This window comes from Pimephales promelas, chromosome 19 (assembly GCF_988280905.1).
Source record: "Pimephales promelas chromosome 19, fPimPro1.hap1.1, whole genome shotgun sequence".
Classification (NCBI taxonomy): domain Eukaryota; kingdom Metazoa; phylum Chordata; class Actinopteri; order Cypriniformes; family Leuciscidae; genus Pimephales; species Pimephales promelas.
Genome location: NC_142787.1, coordinates 130,047 through 151,907, shown reverse-complemented (window position 1 = coordinate 151,907; position 21,861 = coordinate 130,047). Strand labels below are relative to the sequence as shown.

The following is a 21,861-nucleotide window of genomic DNA, read 5'->3' as shown; positions in this document are numbered from 1 at the left end:
CGGTGAATGGCTGACGGAGCAAGAGATAAGAGACTGATAAGAGTCCGATGTCACTTCATCAAAAAAAAAAAAAAAAAAAAAAAAAAAAATTGTAAATTAACTATAAACACAACGTATTGCATTTCTCATAGACAGAAATTAATCTCTGAAAATGCACACACACACACACACACACAAAATAGAAGCAGCCTGATGTTATTAATGCTGTGTAAATTCACACATGACGTTCCAGGAATCATCCAACAGCAGCATCTCTTCCTATAGGCGCATCATCATCATCCTCATCATCCTCATCATCATCCTCGCGTGAGGGAGGAGACAGGAGGCGAGACTCAGACCTGTCTGTCGCTCTCGGGCCTGTGGACCAGCATCGCTCTCTCTCTCTCTCTCTCTCTCTCTCTCTCTCTCTCTCTCTCTCTCTCTCTCTCTCTCTCCATGCAGCAGTGTGTCGGACTGAACTACACTCTCCATGACTGAGACATGCTCGCCTTCGCTTTAGTCGCTGGATCTGTGTGGGTTGTTCTAGGTGAGTGTTCCGTTTTACTGGTTTATTCTGCTGGAGAACACATCTCCGATCGCGGGTCAGTGCCGCAGTGCCAGAGATGGACATTATTAAAGGCTCAGGATCTCAAATCCTGTCGTGTCTCGAAGCTTCACTGCTCTCTCTCGCTCAGATCGCTAGATCATTAACATCCGCCTCTGATTGAGGAAGCGAGCTGCGGGAAATGAAGCGGCTGATGGCTGCAGCACGTAAGTTGCTGATCGTGATGTTTTCTGTTCTACGGCATTAAACGCTGCAGATCTTATACGACGCGTTAATATGTGAGAATGACTGTATGTGTGTGACATGTGGTGACTGGAGACAGATATGGGGCATATTTCTGTTCTGTTCGTGTCAGGGCCGCATTTTATAGCACGTCTTTTAAAGCGGCTAGTTTGCCGGTGTCGTCGTGCTTCATTGTTACGCAGAGCCGACGTCATGGGCGAGCGCGCCTGCTGATTGGCGGAGCTGTCCAGCGCAGAGGTGCTGACTCCGCCCACTGCTCACTGCACTGCTTTACTATAACGACTTCTGCGGGCAGGGAAAAGTCTTTCTTCAGTGTTAACATCAAGCATCACTGTAGGCAGAGTCTATAACTCTATAGCGCTGCTGCAGCTTCACAATCACATCTAGATATCTAGAGTTTCACTTGAACATGCGTGCATGAGGAACTGACAGGGTATTTTACTCAGTTGTGGACTTTAAAGGGATCACGTTCTGTACAGTGTGGCCTTCACATCATACATTTTTCATGGCCATGTGTTAGCGACCAGTGCCTGGACACGTCTAACCTGAGCCTCCAGCTGCCATGTGCTGCTCATGAATAATGCAGCGGTCCAGTGTGACGAGAGACTGAGGCGAACATAATCTTTTACCTCGTCTTCCATAATTTAAAGATTTAGGCTTACGAACACTTTCTGTCTTCTCGATTGAAATGTGCGTATCGTCATAGCTGGCCCTCAGCGACCCGTTCACAAGCCAACTTGGCATTGACTGTAAAGGGAATGTGGTGGACAGGACAAGCACACTTTCATCATTATGAAGACATGTTCAAAGAAATGAAACTGAGATATTAAGCTGTCTTAAAGGGGAAGTTCACACAAACATTACAATTCTATCATTTACTCTGTTCCAAACCTGCATGAGTTTCTTTCTGTCAGCCAGCGAGATATTGTGAAGGATGTTGATGACTGACCAGTGGATGGGTGACAGAAGAAGAAACTCGCTGGTTTGGAGTAAATGATGACAGAGCTGTCTTGTTTGGGTGAACTATCTTGGGAATCCCACAGTGTGTTGGTGAACGCTTCTGCTTTCAGATCGCTGGGGTTTACAGGAACACCAGAAAGACTGAGATCCTCTTTCGCCAGCAGTCATGAGTGTGTGTGTGTGTGTGTGTGTGTGTGTGTGTCCCACCAGCGGTTTTGCAGTGTGCTGAATGGGAAAACTGATGTTCATGAGTGTGTGAAGGGCTCAAATGATGCTTAGTGTGCAGAATAAAGTGCTGAGTGAGCACAGGACTGGTGACACTGGGGAGACTGGGAAGACTGGTGACACTGGTTAGACTGGTCAGGTCATGTGTGATGCTGGAGACACTGGTCTTGTGTGGTTGTTGTCGGTGTGTAGTCGCTGGAGGGATTCGGGGGGCAGAGATACAGTATAAGTGACATGTTGACTTGCTTCACTGAAAGTTTCTGAAACACTGAAACCGAAGTTTAAAGACGTCCAGTTCAGATGAGATGTTTTGAGTTTTGATTTTACAGTGTTGTTTCAAAGCCGCTTCAGCAGATTCGAGGTTTGTTCTCATCTGAGAGTTTCCTTGCTGTCAGATCAATAATGCAGCATTTCTGAATATTATTTGTGTTTTAAACTGCGCTGTGACGTCACAATGTGTGTCATCTTTGTTCAAGTAGAAGAATAAATATAAGCGAATCGTCCTGAGGTGACACACCTTCCCCCGGTCAGGCAGATATAGTGCAGGACACAGCTGTGCTTTATAACGTCTTACACTGAGACCATGATATAGATATTATAGATGATATAGATGATATAGATTATATAGATGATATAGATGATATAGCTGTGTTTCCCTGCGCTCGCTCTAAACACGTCTCTGTGAATCTGTTATTTATACGTCAGTGTGTGTGTGTGTGTGTGTGTGTGTGTGTGAGCTGTAAGCTAAGCCTGCGTATCATGTAGTCAAGGGTAGATGGAGGAGGAGAGAGAGAGAGAGAGGGAGAGGGAGGGGCGAGAGACATGCATCTGCTGAGGGTGGTGTGATACGGTGGCCACGGAGGCTCACAGCAGACTGATGCGTTTCACTTTCCCTGCCTGTGTGTGTGTGTGTGTGTTTTATGTTTTTATGTTTAACTTTATTTATGAAATAATAGTTTCATTTGAAGTCACCATGATGGTGGTCAGTGTTTGCTTTTTTTTGACACACACACACACACTCTCACATTATTATGGGATGCCTCATGTATAGACAGCTCTGTAGGGTAACAGATGCAGGTGAGCACTTCATCAGAGGCTCACACACATGACAGGAAGTGACATCAGGAACTCCGGGCCAGGGAAAAGTGGCCAGACTCTGAATAGCGCGTGTAAAGCAAGGGTCACTCGTGTCCATCTGTTGGTGCACTAATAGCCCATAATCTCCTGTGGAAGGGATGGGGGCGGAGCTTACTCTTCAGATCCCGCCCCCAGGGTGGACAGCGGCCAATCATCGCTCTCCACAGGCTATAAAGGCTGTGGATGGAGACGGTGGTCTAGTATGAGGTGCTGTGTTTGAGGAGGAGTAGCATCAGTCTGTTCCAGCTGTCGGTTTGAGAACTCGAGAAGCACACTTCAGCTCACTTTGAAAAGAGAGCATACTTTAAAAGAAGATACTTCAGTGTCAAATCAATGTAATGTTTTTCAACACTTTATTCCATTAGTTGCAAGTAAATTAAAATGCATTAATCTTGCTTTTGTGAGCTATATTTAAGTACATCAGTACATCTTTATATATGTAATTTCATAATGATGTGTGTTGTCTTACAGTAAGTGTACTGCCGTGACATGCATTTATGGGAAACTAAAGTATGGTCTTGAGTAGAGGTCGACCGATAGTGGATTTTGCCGATACCGATATTTAGGTTTGACCATAGCCGATTATTGAACAGATATTTTTTCAAATGTATTCTGGATTAAAAACAAACAAAACACTCCCAGTAAAACTGTGCTGAACTGAAATGTGCTAAATTAAATATATATAAAAAATGAATATATTAAAATGAGAACTTCTACAGAATGAACTATACAGAAAATAATTTAAACATTAAAATATTACAGGTCAAATATGTGTTTTTTGTTTTTTTTTTGCTATAACTTAGAAACAAGGATGTAATACAGCTTTCATGAAATATGCATACAATATACAGTTTTACATGCATGCATTATTATGTGTTATTTTATAGTACATTTACTAAGGTAATACCAGATCAAATTAAAATTAAAACTTGACCTCTACTCTAGAGTCATTTCTACTAAATCTTGTATCTCATGCAAGTGCCATATACAATATTACCATTTTTGTAATGTTGCAATTTAGAACATTTCAGCTATAGAAACGATATATATATATATTAAATACCTGCATGCAATTGCAAAGTAGTATTTATTTCTGTAATTCCAACACTGTATTCACAGCTTTAACCCTTCCCATACCAGCAAACGTGTCCTAAACACACCGTCTCACAACACAACACTTGAAGTGCACTGAACCCCACAACTATTATCTGTAATGTAAGTCCTGTATATAGCAGTTGAAGACATCTAATATAAAGTGGTACCAAACATTCTAATTTGACAGAATTATGAAGTGATTTTGAATATGAAGAGGAGTGGAAGTGCCTCATCTGAGCTTTTGACATATTCAGCTTCAGTTATTATCCAGTTATTAGAGATGTTTGAGTTGTGTCTCGTCCATGATGAAGATGATGATGAAGGACAGCTCTGTTTAATCTGTTAGACGACGACACTACGCTGCTTCTGGCGGGAACTGATGTCACACACAAACTTTAAAACCAATGTTACATCATATAATGATGAACGATCATAGGATTGGAAATGCCACCAAACCATATGTTTTCAAAAGTTTGCATCTTTATGATCTTTTAGCAGTGTTCAAAGAATAATGCTTTGTCAGAATGAGAATATATATCATATCCTGCACACGGCCTGTATTTAGTGGTGATAATCCGTTCGTAATCTACGGCGTATAAATGAAAGCTCATGCGTCGGGACGCCTGGACAATGATGCCGAGGTGCATCAGATTATCTGTCGTTTCCCAAGACACTCCAGTCAGAAAGCCACCTCTAGATGTGTGCCGGTGAAGACATCTGCGCCTCTCTCCACTTTTGCTGGTCATTATAAGTAATAATTACAGCATTACAGTGGTGTGTTTCTTAAACAGAGTTAATTATGAGTGCACAGAAAAATGGTTAAACATGCAGTCTGGACTGGCAGAAAGATTCAAGTAAATGGACTTCACAAATAATCAATACTTACAAAAGACAATTCAGCAGTTCTGTTGCCATAAACAACCATAAGATCAATATACAGTATTGACCAAGCATATGCATTAGTCCCCGTCTCCAAATAACTGTCCAGATATTTTCATCCTTGCTCTTCACGTTCAGATGTTTGTTGTGGCGTTTTCAGATGACATCTGTTCCAGTTTATCAATGATGCTCAATGTCTGCTAAGATTCCTGAACAAATCAGAAATTAATTATACGATGTTGTATTTCGCCAAATATTAATGTAAATGGTACAATTATCTTGTTCTTGCTGTCTATGGAGACCCTAAAGAACGTCTCGGTTAGGCATGTAAGGAACTGGAGCTGCGTGAAACGCTGTGGGAATGGCCCTTGCGTTGTGCGTCATGAAGCACGTATGGAATGAGTCCAACGGCTTGACGGAACGTCATAGGCGGGTGACGCCATCGACCAGGAAACTATAAAGCACCTCAAAATCACTACCGCGACAGCTTCTGAACGGTCCGAATCCAGTCGATGGAATGCCGGGAGAATGGCAACAACACGCAGATCTACATCTCAAATCTTCAATTTATGTCAAAAATATTAGAAAAAGTTGTGTCCGCTCAACTCGGCTCTTTCTTGCAAGAAAACGAGATCTATGAAAAGTTTCAGTCAGGATTCAGACCGCATCATAGCACTGAAACTGCGTTAGAATCACAAATGATCTACTTCTAGCTTCGGACCAAGGCTGTACCTCAATACTAGTTCTACTTGATCTTACCGCTGCGTTCGACACTATAGATCATAAAATACTCCTAGATCGACTACAGAACTACACTGGTGTTCAGGGACAGGCATTAAGCTGGTTCAGGTCATACTTATCTGACCGCTACCATTTCGTCTGCTTAAATGGAGAAAACTCGATCATAACTTCAGCAAACTATGGGATCTGTGTTAGGCCCTCTATTATTCTCAATATATATGCTGCCACTTGGTAATATTATAAGGAAACATGGAATTAGTTTCCACTGTTATGCTGATGACACTCAATTATATATTTCATCACGGCCAGATGAATACGCTAAACTATCCAAATTATTAAGTCCCAGTGTCCCCAGAATGTGTGTGTGAAGTTTCTGCTCAAAATACCTCCCAGATCAGTTACTATAATGCTGTAAATGGCCTTTTTTGAGTGGAAGGAAAAACATGCATGTATCTTTAAATGCAAATGAGCTGCTGCTCCGCCCAATTTCCAGAAGAGGGCGGAGCCTGTACAGCTCTTGCCTCAGATCATGTGGCATTGTAGTTCTTAATCATCATGAAAGTTTATTATCTGCACATGTTTTAAAGTTCCCCTATCATGGTTTTTCGAATATTCCCTTTCATGCAGTGTGTAATATTGCTGTTTGTGGATGTAAACTTTTTACAAAGTTAAAAAAAAGTAGAAAGTGCACAATAAATAAAGTTATTCTACCGAGAGTTCAAAACAGTTTTCCCGGCAACGCGATGCGCGCGACCGGCTCTCGTTCAGTGTTTAGTGTCCCGCCAGCAGCAGGAGTAGTGAGCGTGACTTCAGCGCAGCTGGAAAAAGTACGACTGGATTAAATCTTTCCGCGGTGGATGCTGTGCCTCTTCTGCACGCTGCTCTGTAAGAGACTGTTTAGCAGGTTGTCTTGATGTTTTTTGTTTGTTTGGACTTTAGTTTCATGAGTCTGTTGGAAACTTTTGGAAATACGAATGGCCATGTTCTGTAGTGAAGACTTGATTTTTGAGGTAAGATAACCTGCATGTTTGTTTTTAATATAATTTATTTGATTCGTTTAGATTGCATTCTCTGTATTGTATTGTATTATATTGTAAATTGTATTGTGCGAGCGCTGTTGCGAGCAGCAGAGCAGTTTGCCTCAGCTTTTCAAAAATGACAATAAACGTTTAACAAACGTTTAAACTAACGTTAACTGTCTGTGTGAATATGTTTAAGTCGTTTTATATCTATGGATTTTATTGTAGCCAAGTAACGTGTTGATTTGAGAGGCTATAAATGGATCAAACATGTTTAACTCGCTGTCGGGTGCTTGGTCGTCATAAAAAAATAAATAAAAAGAAACATTTGTCTTAATTACCTTTATAAAGAAATGAAAATAATCTAAAAACGGTAACTTCTTTGCCATTGAGGACAAAACATATCTGTTTAAATGACTGCTGCAACAGGGCAGGCTGTGTACGGTTTTTTTATTTATTTGTAATTTTTTTTTTTTAAATAACAGGCTCGGGTCGGACTCGGGCTGATCATTCTGATGAGCTGTCGGACACGGGCCGGGCTAGGGCCTAGATTTGAGGCTTGTGCAGGGCCCTAGGCGGGGTCAGTCAGCAGTCGTGGGCGGGGTCTATGGCAAGAGGGCGGAGTCTGTCAGTCGTCATGGGCGGGGTCTATGCTAATAGGGTGAGTCCGTCAGCAGTCGAGGGCAGGGTCTATGCTAATGCGGCGGGGTCCGTCAGCAGTCATGGGCGGGGTCTATGGTAAGAGGGCGGAGTCTGTCAGTCATCATGGGCGGGGTCTATGCTAATTGGGCGGGATCCGTCAGCAGTCATGGACGGGGTCTATGCTAATTGGGCGGGGTCAGTCAGCAGTCATGGGCGGGGTCTATGCTAATTGGGCGGGGTCCGTCAGCAGTCATGGGCGGGGTCTATGCTAATTGGGCGGGGTCCGTCAGCAGTCATGGGCGGGGTCTATGCTAATTGGGCGGGGTCCGTCTGCCAACACACATTTAGTGAATCTTAAATCATTATTTATTAATTTAGGGGCTGTTTATGACAACTGAAAACAGAAAACTTTTTAATGTGTTCTAGCCGTTCATTTACACAACAACAGTGTTGTCGTATAAAGCCCAGCCCAGCACAACTTCCAATATGTTATTAGCAGAGTAAGTATTCTACAGTAAAGTATTGTAAGCACCCGCTCAGAGTTCTGTGACACTAACAGCACATTCAGATCCTTTCATTGTGTTTTACATCATCTCTCAGTTAGCTGTCTTTTTAAATTGACCAGGACGAGAGCTGAGACCGTGAACTTTAAACATCAGATGCGTCAATATCCCGCGTTCAGACACTTCTGCTCTTCGCACCAGTGAGTTATGAGTTATGAGTTATGAGATATTAGTTATGCTCTCGATACTCCGCCGATGCGATTTCATATGATGTTTATGTGGTATACTCATTTTGCATGAGAGATTGCCACAGGGGAAACAGCTAAAGAAATCTAATTCCTGTTGATCAACCTCCATTCGTGGAAGAGGTTATGAATGAGATCAACAAATAAAGCCGAACTGCAGGATCAGCCACATGTGTGTCCATGAGTTCATTACCGTAACTCGTCACTAACACGACGAACACTAAAGAGCAAAGAAAGGGTTACGCTTCAGCTCCATGGCCATCGGCAGGCGTTTCACTCACTATAACTGTGCGACTAACTCTCATTTGAGGATCAGTAGACTGGTACATCAGGGTTCATGTTAGTAGAATAGATTAATATGAACCAAAGTTGGCACAGACAGACACAGATCTTCTGTCAGAGGGAGCAACCCTTACTTTCACGAGTTAATATTGATCTGATTGAATTGATTAAACACAGTGACTGATTACAGCTGGATCATGCACTCAGATTCTGAAAATGAAATACTTGTATAATTACATCTACCTTTTAAAATACTCATAATCACACTAGAGTTGCTTACAGGATTAATTATTGTTCAGAGCATGGCAGTAGAATCAAAGCGAAAGGTCTTGAGGTTTTGTTGGCTTTTGAGGATCAATAAAGAGGACCTTAGTGAGCACAGGCTCTGTTTATTTCCAGAGTTGTTTAGTTGTGTGTGTTCAGTATAGTCAGACAGCTTATTTATATGTAAGCCATTAGAAGAAGGCCGAACGCTGTTGAGGTCTAGATAAACTCTGTGTTGTGTCGCTGTGACTTTGTGTGATCTTTAAATCAGCTTGTGTTCATCTAGTGTGTGTGTGTGTGTGTGTGTGTGTGTGTGTCAGAGCTCAGCTCCACTCTGATGGAGAAGATGCAGTCTCGGGATCTTCTGCTGGGTCTTCATCTGCCGGAGCTGGAGGATCTGGGTGAGTTTATCCGTTCTCTGCCCACCTCGACTCTGCTGGGTCTGGGGGCGCTCACTGCGGTTCTGGCCTACTGGATCTCCCATCGCCCGCGAGCCATCGTCCCACCCTGCGACCTGCGGCACCAGTCCAGAGAAGAGCAGGTACAGGACTATACACAATCTCCTATACTATACCCTACACACCTCCTGATCTCAAACCACACAGAACAAGCTTTACGGTCAAGTCACTTTCATTTATATTGCGCTTTTAACAGTATAGATTGTTTCAAAGCAGCTTTGCAGTGATAATAGGGAATTACCTTAATGTGCTCCGGCCATTCATTTTTACAATGCCAGTGTTGGTGCTTGAGAACGCAAACCTTTAAATGGGTTCCTGGTGCAAGCCTTGAAAATTTGGAAAAACCTTATTGAAAAACCATTCTAAGCTTCAAAAACGCCAACCTGTGTAAATGCTTACGGCTTTTGACTTGTCTGGCCTTAAAAAACATTTTTAAAGACTTTTCTTTATCGCGCCTATTCATGTGAACTTGAATCATTTTGAAGGTTTTATCAGATAATACATGTACAAAAAAATGCCATCAGCCACTGGCATTATTATTGAAGATCCCGGTTTACTTCCCAGACAAACTGAATATTCTGGAAAGTGTGATTTTATAGACTTGGAAAAGAATAAAATCTCAAGTCATTCTTTATTATGCAAATAATTTATGATAACACTTTATTTTACAGTGTGCTTATTACAAATCACATGAATCTTCTATAGTAATAACCTTTAAATTATGCATAATTGCATGCAACTAACATGCCGAAACCTATAGTACATGTAGTTCATTAACATTATTTACTTACATGTATAATTACACTGTAACAATGATATCTTTATTTAATATAAGCTTTTATACAAATTTATATAAACTACAAATTGCTAGTTGTTATTCAACAGTGTTATTGTAGTTAACTAAAACTGGAATCAAAAAGAAGCATTCTTGTTTCTTGAAATAAAATAATAAAATATAAATAACCCTAACCCTAACATCAGGATGATCAGTGTGTGTATATATATATATATGAAGAGTTCAGATGCAAAAGCCTCTTAGTGCCATTTGAAAATTTCTTCTAAAAAGGTTATTTTTTATCAAGCTTGTATATTTAAGTTCAGTAATTTCATTTAAATGGCAATGAAGATTACGTATTAATTGTCATTTAAGTGAAATTACTGAACTTAAATATACAAGCTTGATAAAAATCATCATTCTAGAAGAAAATTTCATATGGCATTTTGAGGCTTTTGCATCTGAACTCTTCATATATGTGTGTATATGTGTGTGTGTGTGTGTGTGTGTGTGTGTGTTTGTGTGTGCATACTCTGCTGAGGTGATGATTATTATAATAAGAATATTTCAGTCTCCTATAAAGCTCTTGAAAGCCCTTGACACTACAGACTGAATAATCGAACAGGACATCTTCACCCAAACACATCCTACAGAGTCGAGGCCGATGCAAATATAAATGCAAACACAGATGCAAACAAGTACCAGACGAACAATTCAACAATACGTCTTTCATGCAGTTATTTAAATGGGCTGTAGCACAGATGCCGTCCTCTCAGTCTCTCTGTCCCGTGTGTGTGTGTGTGTGTGTGTTCCAGATGGGAGACGGCGCTCGACGGTCCATGATGGGCAGCGGCTCCGAGCTTCTCTCGTACTACCATGAGGACGCCAAGACCCTGTACGAGGTGTTCCAGCGAGGCCTGCACATCACGGGTGAGCATCAGTTCATGTGTTCGAAAACACTCACCAACACACACCCTCGATCTGATTCATGCAAATCATACTCAATCACACAGTGCCTCATCCGTCAATGCAGTGTTCACTTGTGTAATATCGTCTGACTCACAAAATAGGCTCAATAGAAAACACTTCTAATATGAAGTTTTATATCGTAATTTGTGCATCTGAAATGGGTCATACCAGTGACATTACACACTAAAAACTCGTCTTGTTCAAGGAATATACAGTATATATATATAGCTCTGGAAAAAATGAAGAGAGTTTCTTAAATCAGCATCTCTACATGTGTGGCAGCTGTTGAACCCCAACACAGGCAGACCTCATTCTACTGAACCTAATCTTATTTACGGCTGTGTTCAGCACTCTCCTCTCGCAGCAGGGCCAGCTGGACGGCAGAAACAGCGCTAGTAGCACCTCAAAAGTCATTGAAATCAAAAAATAACTGTTGACCGTGCCAAAAGAGTTGAAAAGGAAAGTTTTGAGGGAGGAAAAGAGTTCAGTTCTGGCTTTACTGGCGGCAGAGTAATACAGTGAGAGTCGGGTCAAAGTTCAAAGACGGCGGTTCATCAGAACAAGGTCAAGCAGCAGACATTGGGGTCAGCACAGCTACTGACCTGCAGATGTGTGTGTGCAGATGTGTGTGTGTACAGATGTGTGTGTGCAGATGTGTGTGTGCAGATGTGTGTGTGCAGATGTGTGTGTGTACAGATGTGTGTGTGCAGATGTGTGTGTGCAGATGTGTGTGTGCAGATGTGTGTGTACAGATGTGTGTGTGCAGATGTGTGTGTACAGATGTGTGTGTGCAGATGTGTGTGTACAGATGTGTGTGTGCAGATGTGTGTGTGCAGATGTGTGTGTGCAGATGTGTGTGTGCAGATGTGTGTGTGTACAGATGTGTGTGTACAGATGTGTGTGTGCAGATGTGTGTGTGCAGATGTGTGTGTGCAGATGTGTGTGTGCAGATGTGTGTGTGCAGATGTGTGTGTACAGATGTGTGTGTACAGATGTGTGTGTACAGATGTGTGTGTGCAGATGTGTGTGTACAGATGTGTGTGTACAGATGTGTGTGTGTACAGATGTGTGTGTGCAGATGTGTGTGTGCAGATGTGTGTGTGCAGATGTGTGTGTGCAGATGTGTGTGTGCAGATGTGTGTGTACAGATGTGTGTGTGCAGATGTGTGTGTACAGATGTGTGTGTACAGATGTGTGTGTGCAGATGTGTGTGTGCAGATGTGTGTGTACAGATGTGTGTGTGCAGATGTGTGTGTGCAGATGTGTGTGTGCAGATGTGTGTGTGCAGATGTGTGTGTGCAGATGTGTGTGTGCAGATGTGTGTGTGCAGATGTGTGTGTACAGATGTGTGTGTACAGATGTGTGTGTGCAGATGTGTGTGTGCAGATGTGTGTGTACAGATGTGTGTGTACAGATGTGTGTGTACAGATGTGTGTGTGCAGATGTGTGTGTGCAGATGTGTGTGTGCAGATGTGTGTGTGCAGATGTGTGTGTGCAGATGTGTGTGTGCAGATGTGTGTGTACAGATGTGTGTGTGCAGATGTGTGTGTGTGCAGATGTGTGTGTGCAGATGTGTGTGTACAGATGTGTGTGTGCAGATGTGTGTGTGCAGATGTGTGTGTACAGATGTGTGTGTGCAGATGTGTGTGTGCAGATGTGTGTGTACAGATGTGTGTGTACAGATGTGTGTGTGTACAGATGTGTGTGTGCAGATGTGTGTGTGCAGATGTGTGTGTGCAGATGTGTGTGTGCAGATGTGTGTGTGCAGATGTGTGTGTACAGATGTGTGTGTGCAGATGTGTGTGTACAGATGTGTGTGTACAGATGTGTGTGTGCAGATGTGTGTGTGCAGATGTGTGTGTACAGATGTGTGTGTGCAGATGTGTGTGTGCAGATGTGTGTGTGCAGATGTGTGTGTGCAGATGTGTGTGTGCAGATGTGTGTGTGCAGATGTGTGTGTGCAGATGTGTGTGTACAGATGTGTGTGTACAGATGTGTGTGTGCAGATGTGTGTGTGCAGATGTGTGTGTGCAGATGTGTGTGTGCAGATGTGTGTGTGCAGATGTGTGTGTGCAGATGTGTGTGTACAGATGTGTGTGTGCAGATGTGTGTGTGTGCAGATGTGTGTGTGCAGATGTGTGTGTACAGATGTGTGTGTGCAGATGTGTGTGTGCAGATGTGTGTGTGCAGATGTGTGTGTGCAGATGTGTGTGTACAGATGTGTGTGTGCAGATGTGTGTGTGCAGATGTGTGTGTGCAGATGTGTGTGTGCAGATGTGTGTGTGTGCAGATGTGTGTGTGCAGATGTGTGTGTGCAGATGTGTGTGTGCAGATGTGTGTGTACAGATGTGTGTGTGCAGATGTGTGTGTGTGCAGATGTGTGTGTGCAGATGTGTGTGTACAGATGTGTGTGTACAGATGTGTGTGTGCAGATGTGTGTGTGCAGATGTGTGTGTGCAGATGTGTGTGTGCAGATGTGTGTGTGTACAGATGTGTGTGTACAGATGTGTGTGTACAGATGTGTGTGTGCAGATGTGTGTGTGCAGATGTGTGTGTGCAGATGTGTGTGTGTGTGCAGATGTGTGTGTGCAGATGTGTGTGTGCAGATGTGTGTGTGCAGATGTGTGTGTGCAGATGTGTGTGTACAGATGTGTGTGTGCAGATGTGTGTGTGTGTACAGATGTGTGTGTGCAGATGTGTGTGTGTGTACAGATGTGTGTGTGCAGATGTGTGTGTGCAGATGTGTGTGTGCAGATGTGTGTGTGCAGATGTGTGTGTACAGATGTGTGTGTGCAGATGTGTGTGTGTGTACAGATGTGTGTGTGCAGATGTGTGTGTGTGTACAGATGTGTGTGTGCAGATGTGTGTGTGCAGATGTGTGTGTGCAGATGTGTGTGTGCAGATGTGTGTGTACAGATGTGTGTGTGCAGATGTGTGTGTGCAGATGTGTGTGTGCAGATGTGTGTGTGCAGATGTGTGTGTACAGATGTGTGTGTGCAGATGTGTGTGTGCAGATGTGTGTGTGCAGATGTGTGTGTGCAGATGTGTGTGTGCAGATGTGTGTGTGCAGATGTGTGTGTGCAGATGTGTGTGTGCAGATGTGTGTGTACAGATGTGTGTGTACAGATGTGTGTGTGCAGATGTGTGTGTGCAGATGTGTGTGTGCAGATGTGTGTGTGCAGATGTGTGTGTACAGATGTGTGTGTGCAGATGTGTGTGTGCAGATGTGTGTGTGCAGATGTGTGTGTGCAGATGTGTGTGTGTACAGATGTGTGTGTACAGATGTGTGTGTACAGATGTGTGTGTGCAGATGTGTGTGTGCAGATGTGTGTGTGCAGATGTGTGTGTGTGTGCAGATGTGTGTGTGCAGATGTGTGTGTGCAGATGTGTGTGTACAGATGTGTGTGTGCAGATGTGTGTGTGCAGATGTGTGTGTGCAGATGTGTGTGTGTGCAGATGTGTGTGTGCAGATGTGTGTGTGCAGATGTGTGTGTACAGATGTGTGTGTGCAGATGTGTGTGTGCAGATGTGTGTGTGCAGATGTGTGTGTGTGCAGATGTGTGTGTGCAGATGTGTGTGTGCAGATGTGTGTGTGCAGATGTGTGTGTGCAGATGTGTGTGTACAGATGTGTGTGTGCAGATGTGTGTGTGCAGATGTGTGTGTGCAGATGTGTGTGTGTGCAGATGTGTGTGTGCAGATGTGTGTGTGTGCAGATGTGTGTGTGCAGATGTGTGTGTGCAGATGTGTGTGTGCAGATGTGTGTGTACAGATGTGTGTGTGCAGATGTGTGTGTGCAGATGTGACGTAATGACGCAAACACATGCTCGAATCTCCCGTGGAAATCCACCAGTACCACTGGAATTAAAACCGTACCTCAATCGGGCCGCTTTGAGTCGAGCTACGGCAAGCAGAGAGTGTTGAACACTGGCTAGTTATATATTTTCTCAAATATGTATTTTGGATCATTTTTAGCCCCCAGCGTTAGTTAAAGTCCCCGTGAAATCAAAATTGAACCTATTTACTTTTTTAGCGCATATTACTAGTCTTGTGGTGAACAATTAATCCGTGCAAGTAAAAATATATTTAAAAAAATGTTTTACCTTAGTAATCTTTAATCAAAATCTGAAAAGTTACTTCCGGTCTGGAACGGTTTCTTTTTCTGATGACGTAGGTTTCACAGTTTGGGTGGGGAAACGCTTAACCACTCCCCTCAAACCGTTAGTTTGCTATGAGCGAGAGATGGAGAGGAGGAGCGCTAGAGTCAAACCCTGCCCTCTGTTCAATATTCCGCTTCACTTGGAAATACGTCACAGCACTGGAGAAAAATCGTTTGCAACTTCCGGTTCACGGGGACTTTAATAAAAATACAACTGTTTATTGTTAGTTCATGTTCGCTCGGGTCCAGACAGGAGAAGCGGATCAGTTTACAGGCATCAAACGGCTGAGGTTTATTTCCTGAACGTGTACGACCTCAACACGGGAATCAGGACGCGTCTGAACTCTCCCCAACAACAGCATGAACCACCAGAATCGAGATGTAACGTTAGACTGACTTTTCTCCGCACCGCTCACAGTATTCCCTCTCTCCTCTCCTCCGTCAGCCCCTCCCCCTTAACTATTTCCCTCCCGGACCCCCCCCCCCCAACAGCAGGAGAATCGGGAATCATACTCATAACACAGTAAACACAGTCAGCGCCACAATATTAACAGATGCAACTTTTGATCATGTATTAGTAAATGTTGAGATTAACATGAAGATGATGATGAATGCTTCCGAGGTGTGGATGATGGTTAGCTGATGTTGTGATCGTAGTGTTTGAGATGATCTGATCTGCTGTTCTCTCACTTCTGATGTTCTGAGCAGGTGATGGACCGTTTTTAGGCTCCAGACTCCCCAATCAACCCTACAAATGGCTGTCCTATAAAGAAGTGAGTGAAGGAGTGTTGTGTGGTGTGTGTAAGCGCTGGTCCGATGTAATCTGACCTGTGTGTGTGTGTGTGTGTGTGTGTGTGTGTCGCAGGTGTTCCGCAGGGCAGAAGACTTGGGCTCGGGTCTGTTGTCTCAGGGATGTCAGCCCAATACGGCTCAGTTCATCGGGGTATTCGCACAGAACAGGCCTGAGGTAATACACCCCAAAACACCATCCTGCTAAAGCCAGTTAAAGGAGTAGTTCACTTTAAAATGAAAATTAGCCCATTATTTACTCTTCCTCAAGCCATCCTAGATGTATATGTCTTTCCTCAGACGAATACAATCAGAGTTATATTAATAAATGCCCTGGCTCTCCCAAGCTTTACAATGGCAGTGGATTGCAACCAACAGATTGAAGCTCAAAAAATGCATCTATCCATTATAAAAGTGCATCTGTCCATCATCTATCCATCATAAAAGTGCATCTGTCCATCATCTATCCATCATAAAAGTGCATCTGTCCATCATCTATCCATCATAAAAGTGCATCTGTCCATCATCTATCCATCATAAAAGTGCATCTGTCCATCATAAAAGTGCATCTGTCCATCATAAAAGTGCATCTGTCCATCATAAAAGTGCATCTATCCATCATAAAAGTGCATCTGTCCATCATCTATCCATCATAAAAGTGCATCTGTCCATCATAAAAGTGCATCTGTCCATCATAAAAGTGCTCTCTACATCATAAGCCTTTATTGACCCCCTGGAGCCATTTGGAGTTCATTTATGATGTAGAGAGCACTTTTATGATGGATAGATGCACTTTTATGATGGACAGATGCACTTTTATGATGGATAGATGCACTTTTATGATGGACAGATGCACTTTTATGATGGACAGATGCACTTTTATAATGGATAGATGCACTTTTTTGAGCTTCAATCTGTTGGTTGCAATCCACTGCCATTATGAAGTTTGGGAGAGCCAGGACATTTATTAATATAACTCTGATTGTATTCGTCTGAAGGAATAGTGTCATATACACCTAGGATTGCTTGAGGGAGAGTAAATCATGGGCTAATTTTTATTTTAAAGTGAACTACTTATTTAATGGCAGAAGACTCATGAAGCGCATCTTCTTGTCTTTCAGTGGATCATCTCTGAGCTGGCGTGCTACTCGTACTCTATGGTGGTGGTGCCACTTTACGACACTCTCGGACCTGACGCCATCCGCTACATCATCAACACGGGTCAGCTTCACTCATTCATACACACTCTTCTCAGTGAAGAACCATCACTGTCACTCATTCATACACTGCCAGCAACCAAAGGAGTTGAACGCATTTGTTGAATTTTCTTTTTTCCCGTTTTCGTGTTCGGTGTTTTTGTTGAGTTTTCACCCCTGCTTGCACCGTGGACTTTCCAGCAGTTCAACCCATGTGCCCTGAGCAGGGAGAATGCTCTCTCGAGGAACATTTAGAAAAAAATTTGGATCTCGCCCATCAGACCAGTTTCTTGGATAACTGCCTGTGTACCTTTCTGGATGTTGAACTCAACGTCGGCACTCGTGCACAGTTATCCGGGAAGGTTCCTTGAGGGAGCATATGTGGAGTGGGTGTTTTATTCGAGGTGGTGAACTCAGATCTGCAGGATGCCATGAGTCTCACTCCCCATCCAGTGCCCAGCCAGAACCAGTGCGCGCCTGACCAGGTGTGTGAGCTGGCCGAGCCTTCCATCGCCAAGAGGGTGCTGGTGGACGTCGAGTGAGACCCGCCCACAATCCAAACCCCTCCCGCTACTGAGAGCGCGTTTTTGGCAACAACATTTCTTTTTTAATTTTGGAGCGGATATTTGTCTAGCCCCAGTTCTGCTGCCCGAACCTGTCAGTCCTCTACCTATCTCGCTGGCCCTGCCCAGCCTTCCTCTCCCACCACCTCTCCAGTCTATTCAGAACACTCTATTCGTTTTTGTTTTTTGCATGAAACTCAAGTCAAACCCCCAGTCTCCAGCCATCTCTGTCAAGCTTCAGTCCCTCGGCACCACCTCTGCCTCTCAGTAGTTCGAATATTCGATCTATAATTATTATTCGAAAAATAGCACTAACCCACAATTATATTTAAATGCACTGGGTGGCGCTGTGGAGCATGTTTAATGAGTTGTTTGTATTTGATCAATGTTGTCGTCTGCCTCGCAAAGTTTGGAATTAGGCTACTCAGATGAAAATTATTGGAATTTCTTTTGATCAAATTAATAAATGAATCTGAGTTATCATAATATCACCATGAAATCACATGAAATCCAAACACCAGTCGACTGAGAAAGACGGCTGACCAACACTGCATCACGACGTTGAATATTGTTTAATGTTTTCAACTAAAAGAAAACCTTAAGATATATTTTAAGCTTGTTGTGTATATTGCCTAATCATAAGCTTGTTCAGAAATTGTGACAAAAATATATTTAAAAAAACGTACTCTTAAAAAATAACGTCTTTTTCGTTAAACGTCATTTAAATAAATGAATATTCGACCATTACATTTTTATGAGCCCAAATATTCGAATGCAATATTTTGGAAAAATGCCCATGCCTTGCATCACCTCGGGCCTGTCGGGAGCCTTCTTCGCCTGCAACCTCAGTGTGCCACGCTCTGCCTCGACCTGCCGCATCTGCGCTCCTTCCACCCTCAACCTCGGCGTGGACCATCGGCCATTCGGTCTCGCCGGACGTCGCCTCCACGAGGTCAGACATTGCTTCACCTTCGCTGCGGACTTGCGGACTGTCCACTACTCTCTTGTCCTATACCCCATCTCCTGCGGCTTGCTCCGCCCTACCTCAGGCTCCACCTCGCCCTCGGTCGCTGCAATACGCCCTCTGACCTCTGTACCCCACCTCGCCCTCGGTCGCTGCTATACGCCCTCTGACCTCTGTACCCCACCTCGCTCTCGGGAGGTCGTCGCTGCGGCTTAAAAGATCGTCACCTTCTCTCCACCCCCTCGGCAAATTGGCTACGCGGCAGCCCCTGACTCACAGCTTGGCTCATCTGCCTGTCTGTGCCACCGATTCGCCAGTGTTTCCTCTTCATCTGCCTGTCTGTGCCACCCCTTCGCCAGTGTTTCCTCTTCATCTGCCTGTCTGTGCCACCCCTTCGCCAGTGTTTCCTCTTCATCTGCCTGTCTGTGCCACCGCTTCGCCAGCCCGTTCTGTCACATGTCAGGGGGCGTTCTGTCACATTCACGTTAGTTTGGGCTCGTTATGTTTAGTCATCCTCTGCCTTCGTCACTCACTCGTTGTCACAGACACTAATCCCCTTCAGTCTCCATCATTCACACCTGTAGGGTCAGTTCTGTTTCACTTCAGTGTCCGGTGTTGTCTATGTTTAGTGTGTGTTGATATCTATTTGCCTTTCTGTATGATCTGTTGTTGATAAACCTTCATATTGGATATTATGTCTTCCTCATCTGTCTGCCAGCAACCATCCGTGACAAAAGTTTAAAAGCGTGATGTTTTTGTTTTCCAGCTGAAATCGCCACAGTCATCTGTGATAAACCAGAGAAAGCCACAGTGCTTCTGGGAAATGTCCAGAGAAGAGAGACGCCTGGTCTGAAGATGATCATCCTCATGGATGCGTTTGAAGCTCAGCTGGTGGAAGAAGGACAGAAGTGTGGCATTCACATCCAGGCGCTGAAAGATGTGGAGGTGAGAAGGACTTCATTACCATAGACAGTAAAAGAAATGGACAGAGCGATCTCATTGGACTCTATTGAGACGATTGAAGCCCGTTTTTGGCGATTTTTTAGCACTTCCGTCCCTGACGCGCAGACTCAAACAGAGCTTGACTACGTAGATGTGACGTGAGCGACCCGTCTGTCTTCTAGTGGATGTTGCATGAGAATCTGAATCATTCCCTTCCGAATCTCGCAGAGGCGGAGAGTGTGAATAGGAGCTGTCCATGAGATAGGAGAAGGAGACACTTTTGCTAGGTATTCTGATTAATTATTTTGTCATATTGCCTCCACGTTTCCCCGATTGCGCGCAAGCTTCTTCTCCTGTCCATACGGTAATCTCTCTCCTGTGCGACAGAGAGTCTCGTGGGTATGACGCAATCGTTAGCCTACTTTCACTAAAACTGCTTCTACGGGGCCACAACATAAGCTACACAGTAATGGAGCCTTTTATACATTGTCGTGTTTATTTAGAAATAAATAAAGGACAAATGGGGTCTTCAAACGCCTCAGATGTAAAGTTATTCGCTATCAAAGTGACGCCAAAATGAATGGGAGTCAATGGGAATGCTAACGCAGGTGAAGTTCTGCTACAAGATGGCAGCTCCCGCGAGGCTTCAACTTTCGGTCGATGGATTACCCCCTTGTTCATTACGCTTCTACCATTCAGTTTAAAGCAGTGCTTCTCCACCACAAGTCACCATCACAATCATATCTCTTATTTAATTAGCATTTAACATTCATATTTCAGAACCACCCTCTCTTGGACAACCCATATATGCTAAATGAGGGCATTTTAAAAGTGTAATAACATTTACAAACATGAATAATATTTTTGTCTAAATTGCTATTTGTGAGTTAAAATAATTGCAACTAGAAAAGTCATGTAAATTCATTGGTAATGTAACTCCAGTCCCCGGGATCCACTGCTCTGCATATTGTATATGTCTCCCTTATTTAACACTCCTGATTCAGATCCTCAGCTCGTTAGGATCATAGATATCTATATAAAGGCTAGATATCTCGTCCGCGCTGCTTTTTTTAAGTAACCAGTAAAGTAAATGTAAATTTACAACAAAAAGTTACTTTTTCAAACAAGTAACCCAAGTATTGACTGACAGCTCTCCTGTCCCAATGCTGAGTAAAACCAGGAGGAAGTGCAGAGATGAATGAAAACAGTGAAATGCAAACTCGTATATTACGAAATTATTACATATTAAATAACACAAATATACTTATGTATTTAATGTCTTTGCTGCTGACCTCTAATGATGCAATTCAACCACACCAATAAGCAAACACTACTTGAGGTTAAACGTAATATTTGTGCCTCGTTTTCATTCGTGTTTATTGATGAAGTAAAGCCTAATTTATACTTCTGCGTCACATTCCCTCCTTAGCTATGTCGTAGGCTTCGTGTAGCACGCTTACCCTTTCACCGTACTGAAGTGCAGCTCTCCAGAAATTAAACAACCTGTCAATACTACGCAGGCACAAACGCTGTGATTGGTCGGCTGGAACCCCTCCCCTAGGATTTCACATGTGTAATTGCGCCTCAACGCGGACAACGATGAGTGAAAACCCACGCGTAGCCTTCAATGTAGAGGCTCCGGCGCAGAAGTATAAATCAGCCTTAAGCCTTAATCAACCTCTTCTGTGGTCCAGAACAGCAGCAGCAGTTTGTTTGAGCGGCGCTCTCTACTGTACAGGAGTGGATCTGCGCTTAATCACCTCGGCTGTGAAAAGGGCCTTTTCTATTTTGACAAAAATATCACTTTTTTTTTTGTTGTTATTTTTTAAAAAAGCAAGCGAGAAAAAGTAACACAACACATTACTTTTAATAAAAAGTAACTAAGTAAAGTTATTAGTATTGTAACACATTACTTTTAACAGTAACTTCCTCCAACATTGTTTGTTGGTTGTCCCATAAAGCATGGAGTTCAACAGAGGGCCGTGGCCATGGTTCATATTTGTGGGTTGTTTTTAGCACTGCAGACTTCCTTGGTAGCATATCAGGACAATCTGTCAGAGGAAGAAAGCATTCCAGAGTGCGGTTTCATCGAGACAAGCTTCAGCTCGCAGCGCAGACTCTTTACATTAGCAGCAAACAACCAGCCGTGACGACCTGTGTTCATTAAACAACCAACCACAGAGGACGCCTGCTTCCTGTCAGTGTGTGGAGACGAATAACATCACCAATGTGGGCAAACTGTATAGATGCTGTTTCTTGAAGAATAGCA

At 43.4% G+C, this 21,861-nt stretch overlaps 1 protein-coding gene across 3 annotated transcripts in view; it reads left to right on the top strand.

The window, feature by feature from the left end:
- The first annotated feature begins 379 nt into the window (after positions 1–379).
- The window catches only part of acsl6 (acyl-CoA synthetase long chain family member 6), a 41,947-nt gene continuing 20,465 nt past the window's right edge, over positions 380–21,861 (top strand). Inside the window, exons 1-7 of one of the 3 annotated variants that reach the window (XM_039674730.2) lie at positions 380–526; positions 9,100–9,320; positions 10,828–10,942; positions 15,847–15,911; positions 16,004–16,105; positions 17,049–17,148; positions 19,417–19,595. In XM_039674730.2, the coding sequence (XP_039530664.2) occupies positions 481–526; positions 9,100–9,320; positions 10,828–10,942; positions 15,847–15,911; positions 16,004–16,105; positions 17,049–17,148; positions 19,417–19,595 (828 nt within the window). In that variant the 5' untranslated portion in view covers positions 380–480. Of the gene's footprint in view, positions 527–605; positions 751–8,108; positions 8,189–9,099; positions 9,321–10,827; positions 10,943–15,846; positions 15,912–16,003; positions 16,106–17,048; positions 17,149–19,416; positions 19,596–21,861 lie in introns of those variants that run through there. The other 2 variants (XM_039674731.2, XM_039674732.2) reach the window with 2 other exon arrangements.